The sequence below is a fragment of the Podarcis bocagei genome (assembly GCF_964188305.1).
Source record: "Podarcis bocagei genome assembly, chromosome: 15".
Lineage (NCBI taxonomy): Eukaryota > Metazoa > Chordata > Lepidosauria > Squamata > Lacertidae > Podarcis > Podarcis bocagei.
Window position 1 is genome coordinate 19,443,375 of NC_138141.1, and position 15,703 is coordinate 19,459,077.

The window sequence follows — 15,703 nt, forward strand, 5'->3', positions numbered from 1 at the left end:
TACTTGCACCCAACCCACATTTAGACCTCAATGACTACAGAAGCACATCACACATGGGCTCTAGCCCCTGTTTAAAGGTGTTCCCCTTGCAGAGACTTCATTGCTATTCTACCCTGCAGGTCAACAGCTTTAAATGAGCTAGAAGCTCTCTTTACCACGCCCAGTACTGCATGCACAAAGAGGTCAAGATAGACGATGGTGGGCTTGCTCCAATTTCTGACAGGCCTCACTCCCTTGCTGTACTTCTTCAGAAGCCGCCGGGTCAAGCGGTGCAGTGTAGAGTTCCTGGGTCGCTGAGTGGCGGCAGCCAAAGTACCTGGCAAGCAAAGAGACACAGGTAATTGAGTGTGATGGGAACATGACAAAAAGCTGACAACACTTTCTTGAGAAGGGCTGTTCTTCCTGAAGCGCTTGGACCCTTCAGGATGGGACAAAGAGCCTAACGGAGAGGTATTAACTTAAAGCCTGGAGTGGGCCAGCTGGCACGTGGAGTACCACCTCTGTTGAAGTAAGGGTAGCAAAAATGCAGCCAATTATAAGGCAAATCTAAAAAAATGTAGTATAAACACTGGCAACTGGGAAACACGGGCCTGCGAGTGCTCCAGCCTTTACCAAAGGTGTCGTGGGCTTTGAAGACACTTGAACTCAGGATGAAAGGGAGAAACATGCTAAGAGGAAGGCCCACTTGGAAAACCCTCACCACGATCAACTCCTGCCTAGAAATCCATGTCCCTACTGTGGAAGGATGTGTGGATTCAGAATTGGCCTTCACATTTTTTAAGATTTGCCTTGAGAGAGTCTTTAAACCTCTTTTGTTGACCACCAGCATTACACGTTCCATTTTTAACTTCGGAATAGAGTAGTTGCTTTGGAAGATGGTATTCAGGCAACTACATAACATGACCAGTCCAACGAAGTTGATGTTGAAGAATCATTCATCCTCACCACCACCATATCTGTAACCAAGGCTGTGATCCTGTGTATACTTAGTGATTTGGATGTTATAAATTCCCAGTGAACACAATGGAACTTGCTTCTGCACAAATATACTTTGAATCAGGCTGTGTGATCCTTAAGGCTTCTGTCCCTATCAGGGGAAACAGAAGGAGTAAAGCTCAATCTGCTAATTGGATACATTTGGCATCAGTTGTCAGGTGCAGAGGTTGCCTGTGGTTAGGAAAGAGAGAGGTGTTGGTTTGGCCTTTGCACTGCTTCTGCCTTTCTTCTCTGACAGCTCATGTCACACGACAGCCAGACTACTGCCTTTCACCAAGCTCTGAAGTCACTTTAATTTTTAAGATAATAGACTATGTGTTTCCAGTTAATGGGCTTTTTCTTTTCATTCAGTGTTCTGCAGATCTCATTCAGGAATCTAGACCACAAAAGTGAATGTGGAATAGGAATTAGCGAACCCCGAAAGCCACATGGTTTGGGAGCTGATGAGATTGTGCCTGATCCTGTACTCAGATAATTTAGTTCTCTCTCTCTCTCTCTCTCTCTCTCACACACACACACACACACACACACACACACACACACACACACACACTCCAACCCACCCACCCCTTCCCCCATATGAGCAAGCTTCTTTACTGGAACAAAATAATAAAATCTGTTTGCATAGCAGGAGAGAAAAAGAGCCAGGGATGCGGGAGCATTTGGGCGGGAGGGAGAAGGGAGATACGGAGACCCAAAATTGCATGTGACACATTCCTGAGTGGCCCCTCAGAAATGCAAAAAGATTCTCTCCCCCGCCCCCTGCTCACTGTTCCAGCTGGCCCTTGGGGAGCTCAGCCTCACCAACTCATTGGGCTGAAGCAAATTGGCAACGTGTGTGAGCAAAATCTAATCTGCAGGGTCCGAGATGTACGCTTTCTCCCGCTTGCCGGGCCTCTGATAGCTGTTTTGATGAGCTGCTGAAGGGACCAGAGTTCCAGCAGGAAACTGTAAATGAGATGTCCTCTCTCAGCACGCTGAGGCTGCTTATGTCCATTTTTTATGAAGGATGCCATGTCAGGAGTTGGGCTGGGAAGCGATCCCTATCTTTGATCAATGTCACAGCAACCAGAATGTTACGGACAGGGCTGCAGGTGTGTTATCCTCAGCAGAGCCTGAGGAATAGCAAGCCCTGATTTCATCTCAGCCAGGAGGCAAAAGCATATTTCCTTCCTTAACTGGAATCAGAATGATAAAAGGAATGTTTTAAAGGGGAAACTGGAATCAAAGCGGCCTGAAGAATAAATTTAGTTTCTAAACTCAGGGAATATACTCTAGAACAGGCATGTCCAACAGGCAGATCGTGATCTACTGGTAGATCGCGGGGTGTTCCTGGTAGATCCTGGTAGATCTCTGGCCCCTCAGTGATCCCCCCTCAAAAAAAATGCTCAACAACTTCGGCTTTCCCAAAAAAGCTCAACAATTATGGCTTCCAAAAAAACCTTCACAATTCTGGCTTCCTAAAAGAAGCTCAATAACTTTGCCTTTCCAAAACAAGATCAATAACTTTGCCTTTCCAAAACAAGATCAACAACTTTGCCTTTCCAAAACAAGATCAACAACCTCAACAACTCTGGTAGATCAATGCCAGGTTTTTTTATACTGTGAGTAGATCGTAGTCTATTAGGAGTTGGATGTCCCTGCCCTAGAAATATGGTTTGTGTTCTTGCTAAAGACTTGGTTGGGGGATATGGTTAGAGTACAGACTAGGACGAGGGAAACCAGGGTTCAAATCCCCACTCAGCCATGAAGCTCACTGGCTGACCTTGGGCCTGTGTTTGTTAGAGAAAGAGATATGATATAAATGCATGGATCAATAAATAAATGTGTCAGCTGTTAAGAGAGCAGGTGCTCAAAGTGCCAAAATATTTTATTATGCACAACATGCTTCAGAATTATGAACTTGCTTCATTAGTGGCTGTGCTTCTCATCACCAACCAGTAAATATAAACACCTGTGGCTTTCACCTTTGCTGTTTTATACCGCATCTATTGATTGATTTCATAAAATTCAAAAACCACTTGATTATAAGAAACCTCAAAGTGGTTCACAAAAGATAAAACAGTAAAAAAAAAAATTGTAACCTTACTTTAAAGTACCCAAAACTTAAAATATGAAAACAGATTAAAATTACCTCAACTTTCTAAGCATCTGTGTAGGCTTGTCAAATCAGAAATGTTTTCAGGAGGCACTGAAAAGAGTACAGTGGAACCTCGGGTTGAGAACGTGATCCGTGCGGGAGGCACGTTCGCAACCCGCAGCGCCGAGTCTGCGCATGCATGTGACGTGATTCGGCGCTTCTGCACACAGCGCCGAAACCCAGAAGTAACCCATTCCAGTACTTCCAGGTTTCGGCACGTTCTGTAACCTGAAAACATGTAACCCGAAGCGTCTGTAACCCGAGGTGCCACTGTACAGTGAAGGCACCTGCTTAATCTCAATAAGCAGTGAATCCCAAATATGCACGCACTACAAATTGCAGTAGTCTTAACTTGGAAGTTGTCAGGTGTCTCTGCCCAGGAATGGCTGTAGCAGCTGACTATCAGGCTGCTGCCAGTGACTTCCATGGCCCGGTTGCCCAGGAATGTACAAAGACAAGGAAATGTTTCTTACCACTCACTTTTTATTCAGTATTTACAGAGAGAGGCTATAGAACCCAGCCTCTTGGATAATGGCGTTGTCCCGAGTAGATTTCCACCCCACCCCGTCTCTCCCGTCTCTCCCACTTCCTTTTTCGTCACTTCTATGGGTGCTGCTACGTGCCCTTTGTCTTTGAGCTCTCTGCTCTCCTACTTTCAAGGCTCGCCAGGTTCTGGGAGGGGGGGTCTGGAATGCTTTCTAAAGACACTGAGTCCATCAGCTGTCGCCCCCTTGGTGCTCCCTCTTCCTCTTCCTCCTCCTCCTCTCCCACGATTTCCCAACTTTCCCCCTCATCTGCCTCTGAGCTGTGACCTCCCTCAAACCCCTGTTGTAATTCTAAACTGTCTTCCTCTTCCTCCTCCCTGGAAGGGTCAAGCTGGGGAGGCAGTCTCCACCATTTCTCCTCTGCCCAGTCCCTGACACTGACACACCAGTCTCATCTGGTAAAAGGCACTCTACCACACCTGGGCCTCTATGACAAAGCTGGGTTGAGGAGCACCCCACATTGTGAACCTGATCTTTTGGGACAGTTGTTCCCAAACTCTTCCCAACATGGACCAGCAGAAAATTCCTGAGGATCTTGGAGAACCACTTAAAGATTTTTTTGCCCACCGTAGCAATTGGAGAGCACCGTGCTAAACGATGTGTGCTTTTTAATTGTGCTTTTGCAGACACAGACCACCCGACTGAAGCTCACGGACCACCAAGTGTTCACAGACCAGTTTAGGAAGTCCTGCTTCTGATTGTTGGATTACCGAGATGACAGCAAACTTCCTGCTTAGTGTGATGAAGAGGAAAGCGGCACCAACGTCTTCTTTAACACCACAGCTGCAGTCGATACGCCGCACAACTGAACGAAGTCCCAAGTAGCCTTATTGTACAAGGACAATCGAACTAGGACATATCTGAGGAGCTGAAGGACCCTTTAACGGTCCTCCTCCAGCCTCAACAGTTTTTTTGTTTTGTTTTGTTTGTTAAAGTAATCGCCCAGGACGATATCTACCTTTACCTCCCCACCCCTATTTTATGTTGTTATCTCAATGTATATTATGCTATGGCCACACGGCTAATGCAATAAATAAAGATGAGATGCTTCGGGGCACAGATGGGGAATCTGTGGCCCTCCATATCTTGTTGGACCACAGCTCCTATCACTCCTGCCCACTGGCCAGGCTGGCTGGGGCAGATGGGAGATGGAGCCTACCAACATCTAGAAGGCTACGGCTTCCCCATCCCTGCTTTGGGGTAAGTGCTGCCCCATTCATAAATATGGCTGCCCCATTCATAAAATCTGCATCAAGCAGATTTTTGAGCTTGATGAATTCCCAAAAACAGTGCAATGCGTGGAAGTCCTGCTGAAGACTCAACGCCCGCTGGCCTGTGTCCAAAATGGAACCAAGTTAGAGACTTTAACCTGCTACACCGATTCAGAAGTCAAAACCGGACGTTTCCATGGGGACAGCAATGCTCGATGGAGTTAATGATGGTGCTAAAAATAAGCCTAATAACGATCAATTGTCGGCTGTGGCGCAATATCGTTGCGAGCTTTGTGCCCACCTGTCCCCATTGTGGCTACCACCAAGGAGCATGATGCTTCTGGGCTGCGTTCCAGCAAGAACTGTGGAAACAAGCAACGTGCTTGAGCTAATGTCAGGGACAGAGATGGCTCTCATCATTAGCAGCTGCACATTTCCTTCGGCAGCCTGGAAGCGTTGCAAATGAGGCTCCTAAAACTCAACTGTCAACGGAGCTAAACGAATAGACGTTGTTGATAATAACAACACCTCCCCGGTGTAGGAGCACACAGGGAAGTAAGGTTGAAGTGGCCACATTTCAAAGCTGCGAAGTATCTTTTGGGTATTAGCCCCCTGTAGCAAACATTCACGTGCTTTAATCCTACCCTCTGGGAGTGTCAGAAACATTCCTCGCCAGTTTGGCTGCAGCTTGGGAGTTTTGTGCTGCTTCGGTGAGACTCTGGGTTGTGATAGAGAGAGACCACCAGAAGTGTGACGCAATCAAGGGAAGGGAGCCGCTTACACAAGACTTTAGCATCACTGGAGCAACTCAGAGAGGGAGAAATACTTGCTCCTCATCAAGAACCAGGAATGTCTGCTTGGCTTCTCAGTACATTGGCTCCCAGTATGTTTCTGAGCACAATTCAAAGTGATGGTGTTGACCTTTAAAGCCCTAAACAGCCTCGGCCCAGTATACCTGAAGGAGCATCTCCACCCCCATTGTTCTGCCCGGACGCTGAGGTCCAGTGCCGAGGGCCTTCTGGCGGCTCCCTCATTGCGAGAAGGAAAGCTACAGGGAACCAGGCAGAGGGCCTTCTCGGTAGTGGCGTCCGCCCTGTGGAACGCCCTCCCATCAAATGTCAAAGCGATAAACAACTACCTGACATTCAGAAGACATCTTAGGGCAGCCCTGTTCAGGGAAGTTTTTAATGTGTGACATTTTTGTGTATTTTTGGTCTCTGTGGAAGCCGCCCAGAGTGGCTGGGGAAACCCAGCCAGATGGGCGGGGTACAAATAAATTATTATTATTAGTATTATTAGTATTATTATCCTTGAGGTTTTATTTATTTCATAAGATTTATACACTTGACAGGGGACAGGGGACCTCAAAGTGGTTTACAGATAGAATAAAAAGATAAAATTGTAAGCAAGAAGAATTAGCAACAATAATTTAAGACTTTCGAAAAGTTAAAATAACAATAAACTAAAAGCAGATTAAAGCTTGCCTCAGCTTTCTAAAGATCGGATCAGGCTTGTCTAAACAAAAAAGTTTCATCAGGTGCTGAAAAGTGTGCAGCAAAGATGCCTGCCTGATATCATTAGGCAGGGAGTTCCAAAGGGTAGGTGCTCCCCCACTAAAAGACTGAGTTCTTACAAATGCAGAATGAGTGTTACGTGACACCTGTAACCCTACCAATTCTACCAATCAAAGCAGTCAAAAGGGAGTATATGGGGTAAGGCCATCTTGTAGGTGCCTGAGACACAAACTAGATTTAGTGAACACTCATTTCAGAGTGCTTTGTAAACTGATAGTCATAGCCTCTTATATACTAACATTTTATGCTCTTCCACTTCCATTTAGTGCTCCTAACCCTTCTTTTAGATTCTTATAGCACCTTCTGTTTTAATAATTTTAGCTCTTCAAAATGTTTTACAGATTTTAAATGATTGTACCCCACCCTATTAATGCTAGTCTATGACCGTAATAAAGATTTGATGATGAATCTTGAAGATAAACTGGTCCCAAGTTGTTAAGGGTTTTATATACTAACACCCAGTGCTATTTTTCTAGAAAAAGAAGTGCCAGAACTCACTATGAACACCTCCCTTGTTCTCTTCTAATGGCAATGGCACCCACCTGAGAGGTGCCGGAACTGAGTTCCAGTGAGTTCTGGCTGAAAAAAAGAGCCCTGGTAACACCTTGAACTTTACCCAGTTCCAAATAGACAACCAGTGCAGGTCTCTGAGCACAGGTGTAATATGCTGACAAGGCCTCACTCCCATCAGCAGTCGTGGAGAATCACTCTGCACTAACTGCAGCTTCTGGATCAAGCACAAGGAAAGCCCCACAGTAATCTAGTCAAGAAGTAAGCAACGTATGAACTACTGTGGCCAGCCTTTCCTGGGTAACTGTATTCTGCACCCATGACTCCCAGTTGCCTCTGTTTTGTGCAAAATCATAGGTTCACACACACAGAATGTCCTGACTATAATAGTCTTGCACATAGAGAATTTCCTTCCCTAAAGGGGTTGAAATCCAGCATCTCTGCACTCATTCCACCTCCTGCAAATATGTGCAAGGCATGAGTCCTGCTTTTGTGCATGCACAAAAATCATGGGGGCAAATCTTCTCATAGGCTGTGCCACTTCAGACTGCAGGGGGAAGCTGGCAGTTTCAGATGCCCCCATAAAGAAAACAATCACCTTGCTTGTATTGGTTTGTTTGCTTACTTGTAGCATTTGTATGGCTGACCATCATTCCCTGAATGGTTCACAAGCAAAAAGCCAGGAAATGCAAGATGTAACTATCAAGATTTTAAATATAAAACCCAACAAATGGCAGCATAAATATTTGATCAGCAGAGAAGAGTAAAAAAACAAAACAGTTCTGCAGCAGAAGTAACAGTAACATGGCGGTAAAGAGAGGATTACAAGTGAGATATTAAAATCACAATTTTAAAAGTCCGGAGAGAACAACACCAAAAAGTATTCAAGAGACACTCACGAGGCCAAAATGTAAGCTCAAAGCAAGCCTCATGGGAGCGGAATAAGGGCAGATGGATTTTACGACCATCAAAAATGTCTTCTCCTTTGGGTGACTGCTCCATCACCAAGAAAAGAACAATGCACATCACTTTAAAAAGAGGACTAAAAGGGGACACTGATTTGCATGTAAAATTTTTACATAGACTAAGTTATATGTATAGATGTGCATTTGGAGACAATTACTCTAGCTTTAATAGAAATACAGTATATCTCCCCTCAGTGGGGAAGAAATGGGGCAGGTAGCCTGTGTTTATGCTCAGTTTGCTGTCCAGGTGCTGAAATTTGTTGACAGGCAACTTCTAATTGCCCCCTTGCTCTTGTTCCGTAGAATTCTTTAAACTGGGTAGCCCATCAAATAGAGAACTGTCTTCTGTGCAGCAAAACATGTGGCCACCCTACCTTGGTAGCCTCCTGTTGCACCCCACTTGACAGGACACTCAGAGTAGGGCCTGGGAAGTGGATCTTGAGTTTCAGGTGGAGGTCTCTATGGGAGAAGATGATCTTTCAGGCACCCCAATGCCATGAAGGCTTTAAAGGTGAGAAACAGCAGCTTGAACTGGGTCCGCAGATGGACTGGGAGCCAGCGCAGCTGACATAGCACAGAAGTCATGTGATCAAATCACCCAATCCCCGCTGTATTATGGACCAAGTGCAGTTCAGACACATGTAAAATCCGGCATGTTTGAAAGAAGGGCTCTCACCAGCAACCAAATTTTCTGCTTGCTTCTACACCTCCCCCCCCCCAAACAGCACTAAAGCATGCAAAGTGCTACATTGCAGGTCAAGCATTATTGCCACCTGATTTTGCTGCATGTCTGAACAGGGGCCTTAGTGGCTATAACATCAAGGAGAATTCCACCTCCTTATTACCTTTCAGGGTGGACTTCTGGCTAGCCTGCTGGTTCCTTTTCTAGATCACTGGTTGTTTTGTGTGTATTTTAACCTCTTGCATTAGCTGACACAAACCACCCTGAACTGTGAAAAGGTGGCTCAGAAGCGTGCTAAATGAGTAACTTATGACTCGCATACTTGACTACTCAGGTGTTCAGCTGAGAGTCATCACCAAGTGCTAAGTTACTGAGCAAGGAGTGTGAGTGTATGAATTGACCAAGTGATCAAATCTTCCCTTCCCTTCCCCTCTCTCCCCAAGTACGTACTGAAGTCAAAACTGTAGCCTCCTCAGGGCAAGGACCTGCTTAGGTTGCCCTGAAAGATGCCATGTATACAGATGGCAATGTAATAATAACATACCTGAAATCTTACCTGCAACAAAAATGAGGAGCAGGAATACCTTCATCATCATCATAGCTACCACCTGGTAACTCACAGAATCTGATTTTTCCCAGGAAAGGGCTGATTCTCCAGCATCTCATCAGATGAGCAGACAATTCTTAAGCAGGAAGTTCACCTTCTCTCTTCTTGTCCGTTTCTTCATTGCACATCAATGAAATGTCCAGCACCACCAGTATTTCAAGCTCTGAAAGCCTTTCTGCGCTCCCACGAGATCTAACACTCGCCACCTCTTCTGCTTGGGAAAGTGATCACAGACAGCATTTTAATTCCGCTGACGTGCTGGTGCTAAGTGGCTGATGGCAATTGGTCTGAAGATGGAGAGTTGAGGTTGTGGGGGGTAAGAAATCCTACTCCTAACAGGATTTCGCAGAATGCTTTTACCTGGGAAGCTGCCTTATGCGACGGTCTTTGCAATAATAATAATAATAGCATCCCAAATAGATCCTCTGCATCAGACTTATGCACTGGCATCTCTGGCATTGACAGCAATTAACCTCACTGTCTTGAATTACCTCGGGTAATGGAAGCTTTCTATTGTCTAATGAAGAACAATCACTAACACCGTAAGCCAAGGAGGAGGGAGGCTGGTGTTGGGAGATCCAGACTGCATGTCATCTTCTCGTCTCAGCTCCCTTTAATTAAAAGACGTGCTGTGCTGTGATGGATGGGAGAACTTAACAGCCTCATCTCAGAAGGGAAAGGAAAGCCCTCTTTTCAAGCAAGGTTATTCCAGGGGACCTGTCCTCTACCAGACTGGCACTGAGGTGTTGGCAAACACTTTTTTAAAACAAGGGCAATGTTTTAGAGGGAGCCAGTGACTTGGGGAGCAATTCAAAGGGGCACCATCTATTGCCTCTCTTCCCATGTGTACCAATATAGGAGCAAAAGACTCTTTAACACACACACCCTTTCCACTTTGATGGACCAACTGTTCCTTCTTATCCACTCATTTCACTTACATTCTTACAAATGGGGATGACCATTTTAATTAATTTTATTGCCCACCCTCCACCAGTAAGTCCCAGGACAGGTTACAACAATTTAATATTGTTTTTGAAATTGTTTTTATTTGATTTTACAAGTGTAAAGTTATAACAATACCAGGTACACATCCATATATATTTATCTGAATCTTGAGACTTCTCACCTTCTCCTCCATGGGTCCTGTTGTCAACATTTTCAACTGCATACTATTTCATAATCTATATTTTGTATCTGACCATATTGTCTGTAACATTTGTTACATTTGCAAGCGTTATTAAAATCCTGCTAAAGTTTTTATCTGCTTACAGTGCTCTCCTAAATAGATTATAATTTTTTCCCATTCTTTCTTGAAGTTTTTGTCTTCTTGGTTCCTGAGCTTTCTGGTCAGCTTTGCCTTTTGAGCATAGCCCACAGCTTGTTTTGCCATTCCTCTCTGGTAGAGACTCCTTCTTTCCATCTCTGGGCTAGTAGAATCCATGTGGCTGTTGTCACATACATAAAAAGTCTTTTCTGCTCCTCAGGGATGTTGGCACCTACAATTCCTAATAAAAAAAGCTTCTTTTTTTACAGAAGTTATTTTAAACATTTTTTTTCCCAATTCATTATATATCATTTCCCAGAAAGCTTTTATTGCCATACACGACCACCACATATTGTAAAAGGTACCTTCTTTTTCTTTACATTTCCAGCAGGTATTTGTACTTGAGGTTACAACAATTTAAAATACAGTATCAAAAACAGTTGAAACAAATGACAGTCACGTGAATTTGGGTGGATCCAGAAAGCACACATCTCAAGTGTCAAAGACCAGGGCAAAGAGGTGTGTTGGAGGCCTGGCTGAGCCTCTTGCCAGGTCTGGGGAAACACAGGGCCAGGAACTGCAAGCAGCCCCCAGGCCCTTCAGTCCAGTCCCTGGGACTCTCTCAAGACTATGCCTGCTCTCCCTGGACTACATTCTTCACTAGTCCTGCTCAATGTCCTCCTTCGGTTCTTTAGCCTGGCAGGAATGTGCCCCTCAATTGCTTCCTGGGATGAAGATTGAGAGATGCACATGTATAAAGAAACTTTGGGCTTTTGCATGGCTGGAATTTAGGCTCCCCTGCAAAGGTGGAAGTCACGCCCATTGCTGTGCCCACTTTTGCCTCTGGCTTTGCCCTGTTTGATGTGTTTTCCCTCATACCAGTTTCTTTCTTTCTTTCTCTCTCTCTCTCTCTCTATATATATATATATATATATTCTGTTTTACAATTTAGAATATTCATTTATACAACCTTAAAATATCACTGACTTCCCTTCTTCTCTTTCCATGGTTCATTTTACATAGCATAAATCCTTGCATATTTTATATAAACTAAACCATTCAGAATTTCATTACAGTCATACCTTGGGTTACAGATGCTTCAGGTTGTATTTTTCAGGTTGCGGACCGCCAAAACCCAAAAGCGTTGAATCACAACCCATGCGTGCGCAGAAGTGCCACTGTGGCTTGCGAACGCTGCAGGTTGCGAATGTGCATCCCACACAGATCACATTCTCAACCCGAGCGTCCACTGTATTACTTCCATCAAAACTTATTTACACTGTTGAATTTATCTTCATGCTGACAACATTTTCAAGCGTACACAATTTCCCCCTATATATTCAGTAAACAATTTTTCCAATCTTCTTTAAAAGAATGTTCTTCTTGTTCTCTTATTCCTTACGTTAGATCTGCAAGCTGTGCATATTCCATCGGTTTAAGTTGCCATTCTCCTTTGTTTGGGACCTCGCTCGTTTTCCATTTTGGGGCTAACAAAACACGAGCCGCCTTTGTGGCATACATAAATAGCCTTTTCTGACACCTGGGAATTTCCATCCGACACTCAAACCAGTTTCTATCTGATTACGAAGCAGAAGCCACGGTTAAGCCGAGATGTGTGAGAGGCTTTTCAGGCAGCCGTTGCTCACGTGTGGATGACAGTTTTAGTGAGCTGGAGTTCATCACAGAAAGATAAATCAAAGAACACAAATAGAGCGAAGGAACACACAAACACTTGCAATGCGAGAAAGCAATTTGTAATACAACCAGCGGGGTAGGGTGGGGGGGACACATTTCTAGCTGCTAACATGTACATAGCCTCTGATCCCGCCAAAGTGAAGGGCTTGGACAGATACCATTTGCCACGTGCCTGGGATACCCCTGTGGCTCAGGACTCAGCACCAACACCTAGCGGCGGAGAAGCCAGTTGGGTGCCTAGGGCAGCGTGTGTGCCCTGCACCCAGGGGCGGGGCCACATGCATGCTGGGGCGGGACCAGCTGTGGGGGGGGGGGAGCTGGGGCAGGATGCACCGTGGGGCCTCCGAGGAGTCTGCCTGCCTCCTTCCACTCAGCCGCCCTACAGCTAAGGGGGAGGTGGTGGACAGACCATTTGGGGCAGCACGGAGCCTGAGGGCGCCCAAGCCACCGTGTCACTCCCAGGAGAGACACATGGCTCGGGCGTGCTGCAGGGCCCGCGGTGAGTGCTGCCCGGCATTTTGCCAGCCCCCAGTGGTGATCCCCTCGGCGGCCCACCCCCACCGCACCCCCCTTCCTCCGCCCCTGCCATCGCCTCCTGCACCCCAAGGGAAAAGGCATCAATGAACCCAGACCAACTCCACAATTAGCAATGCTGGGTTGCCCAATAGGCAGACTAAGTACATGCTTAGGGCACCAGCAAAGCAGGGGCACTGAAAAAAAGATTAAAAATGATAAGAACTTTGTTCAACTTCCTTACACTCCACTACACACTCTTCCCCAATTTTTCTATTCTGTTTCTAATACTTATTCCCACACACCTGTATGTGTCCTACTAACATAGATAAAATGAATGTGGGGAGATCAGATTCTGTCATGAGTTGCAATAAATCTTTGTTGTTGTTTTTATTTTAAACTTTTATTTCACAGTTTACTGTTGCTTTTATTTTGCATTATGTAATGAGGGGGCACTATATATATATATATATATATATATATATATATATATATATATATATATATATATATGCTTTCGTAGATTTTCACGGGTACAGGAATGCAGGTTTTGGTGTCTTCGGGTATCTTCCCGTGTAAGAGTTGGGGTGTCTAGGCGACGTTTCGACGAGGTCTCACTCATCATCTTCAGGCTGGTGCTTTCGGCTTCTTGTTACTAGAACAGAGCAGGATCTCAGTGTTTGAGTTCCTATAAATACTGTTGAGGGGGGTGTGGTGTATAGCCTCACGTTCTCTGCCCAGAACGTTGGAGGCTATACACCACACCCCCCTCAACAGTATTTATAGGAACTCAAACACTGAGATCCTGCTCTGTTCTAGTAACAAGAAGCCGAAAGCACCAGCCTGAAGATGATGAGTGAGACCTCGTCGAAACGTCGCCTAGACACCCCAACTCTTACACGGGAAGATACCCGAAGACACCAAAACCTGCATATATATATATATATATATATATATATATATATATATATATATATATATATATATATATATTAGGGTTTCAGCCCCTAAATGTCTTAATCTGGTCCTGGACATTAGAATGTGGAGAATTGCCCAAAGTCTCTGTTCATCAGATTCTGATTCTGAAAATGAAGCTTTGACTTTGTGGTTCCCAATGTGGGGCACATGCCACACAGCGGGGCAATTTGGTTTTTAAGGGGGGCAATTCAACAATGAGTTATTAACAGTGAATGGCCTTTTAGGCTTCCTCCACGTGAATAGGAGTTCACTTTTTGAATAATAAGAATTATATGTCACTGGGGAGGGGTTATCAGAATTTCAGAGATGCTTAGGCGGGGCATTATGGTGCTGGAGGAGACTCTTGAGAGTCCCATGGACTGCCAGAAGATCAAAGCTCTCCATTCTTAAGGAAATCAGCCCTGAGTGCTCACTGGAAGGACAGATCCTGAAGCTGAGGCTCCAATACTTTGGCCACCTCATGAGAAGAGAAGACTCCCTGGAGAAGACCCTGATGTTGGGGAAAATGGAGGGCACAAGGAGAAGGGGACGACTGAGGATGAGATGGTTGGATAGTGTTTGCGAAGCTATCAGCATGAGTTTGGCCAAACTGCGGGAGGCAGTGGAAGACAGGAGTGCCTGGTGTGCTCTGGTCCATGGGGTCACGAAGAGTTGGACACGATTAAACAACAAAAGGCAGGGCATAGCCAAAAAAAGTTTGGGAACCACTGTTTTATAGACTTCCAGGATCAGGGCCTTGCTTGGAAGAGACCTAAGAGGAAGCCTTGGTTCCTTTCTTGCTGGTGCAACACTTATCCTCTCTAGTCTTCACGTTCTTAACTCTCTTGTGGACAGTTCCTTGGCGGCACCTGCTGTTGCGCCCAACCCCTTGACTCTAGTAGGTTTCCCTACTAGCCTGACAGCTCCCCTATCTGGGTTCCTCAGGCTCCTTCGGGAGGAAGGGTAGGACAGCAGTGGAAGAAATAAATAATAATCCCCCTTGCAAACTGCAACATGGCTGTCTTACCAAGAGCAGAATTACTGTAGCTAGCTGCTTCATAAATCACAATTCTGAAGGGTCAAAACAGATGATGAGATCATGGAGCCAGAAACTCCCAAATGAGTAATGGGCAGTAGATCAGACTAAACCAGCTTTCCCCAATGTGGTGCCCTCAAGCTGTTTTGTACAGCAACTTCTGTCAGCCATAGTCTAAAGATCCAACCCTGGCAATGGAAGAAGCAGTACAGATTCTCTGAACTGTATCCATCTGATCATTCAACCTGATTCTACATAGCCCTTGGGTTGGTTTGTGCTGTACATACAAAGAAGATCAGGATCTGCTGCATCAGACCATTGGCCCATCTAGTCCAGCATCCTTTTCCCAGTGGCCAACCAGGTGCCTAAGATGGGAAGCCTGCAAGCAGGACGTTGGTGTTAACAGCAGCGCTTTCCCTACTTGCATTTCTATGCAATGGGTCTTCAAAGGTATATTGCCATCAGTGTTGTGGCTAGTAGTCATTCGAGCCTTACCTTCATGCAAACATGATTTGGGTTGTCCTCACAGCACCCCATATATATATATAAACCTTTCACACTCTGCCTTCTGCTTCATCCCAGGGAAGGAGGCAGCAAGATTCAATGAAAAGAAAAGGGAAGCAATAGTTTTATGGGGGCACCAGGAAAATCATTCATATTGTCTTGAAGTTAGTAGCCAAGCTTGCAAACATGTTCAGCAGCCAAGATGGGTTTAAAAGGCAGGGGACAGATTCAGATTATCTCACAGATTTAGGCCACCTCAACGTCCTGTTGCAAACAGGGCCACTTTTGCCTCCAAAAATCAGGCCAAGGGAAGCTCAACCGATCTCTCTTTTTTTTAAAAAAAGATATTTATTAAAGTTTCACAAATTATATAATCAAACACAACAATAAAAACACAAACAAGAAAAAAGAAGTATAATTTCTTTTTTTTATTTTTTTAATAATATTTTTTATTGCTTTTTTTCCAAGGTCAGAATACATCGTCAATGACACAACAAAAGCGGT

General features: G+C 45.0%; 1 protein-coding gene across 5 annotated transcripts in view; it reads right to left on the reverse strand.

Moving 5' to 3' along the window:
- Positions 1 to 15,468, reverse strand: part of HTR3B (5-hydroxytryptamine receptor 3B) — a 29,179-nt gene extending 13,711 nt beyond the window's left edge. Inside the window, exons 1-2 of one of the 5 annotated variants that reach the window (XM_081172644.1) lie at positions 15,191 to 15,468; positions 156 to 316 (exon numbers count right to left, since the gene is read on the reverse strand). In XM_081172644.1, the coding sequence (XP_081028770.1) occupies positions 156 to 172 (17 nt within the window). In that variant the 5' untranslated portion in view covers positions 173 to 316; positions 15,191 to 15,468. Of the gene's footprint in view, positions 1 to 155; positions 317 to 9,179; positions 9,863 to 15,190 lie in introns of those variants that run through there. The other 4 variants (XM_081172642.1, XM_081172643.1, XM_081172641.1 and 1 more) reach the window with 4 other exon arrangements.
- Between the last annotated feature and the right edge of the window lie 235 nt (positions 15,469 to 15,703).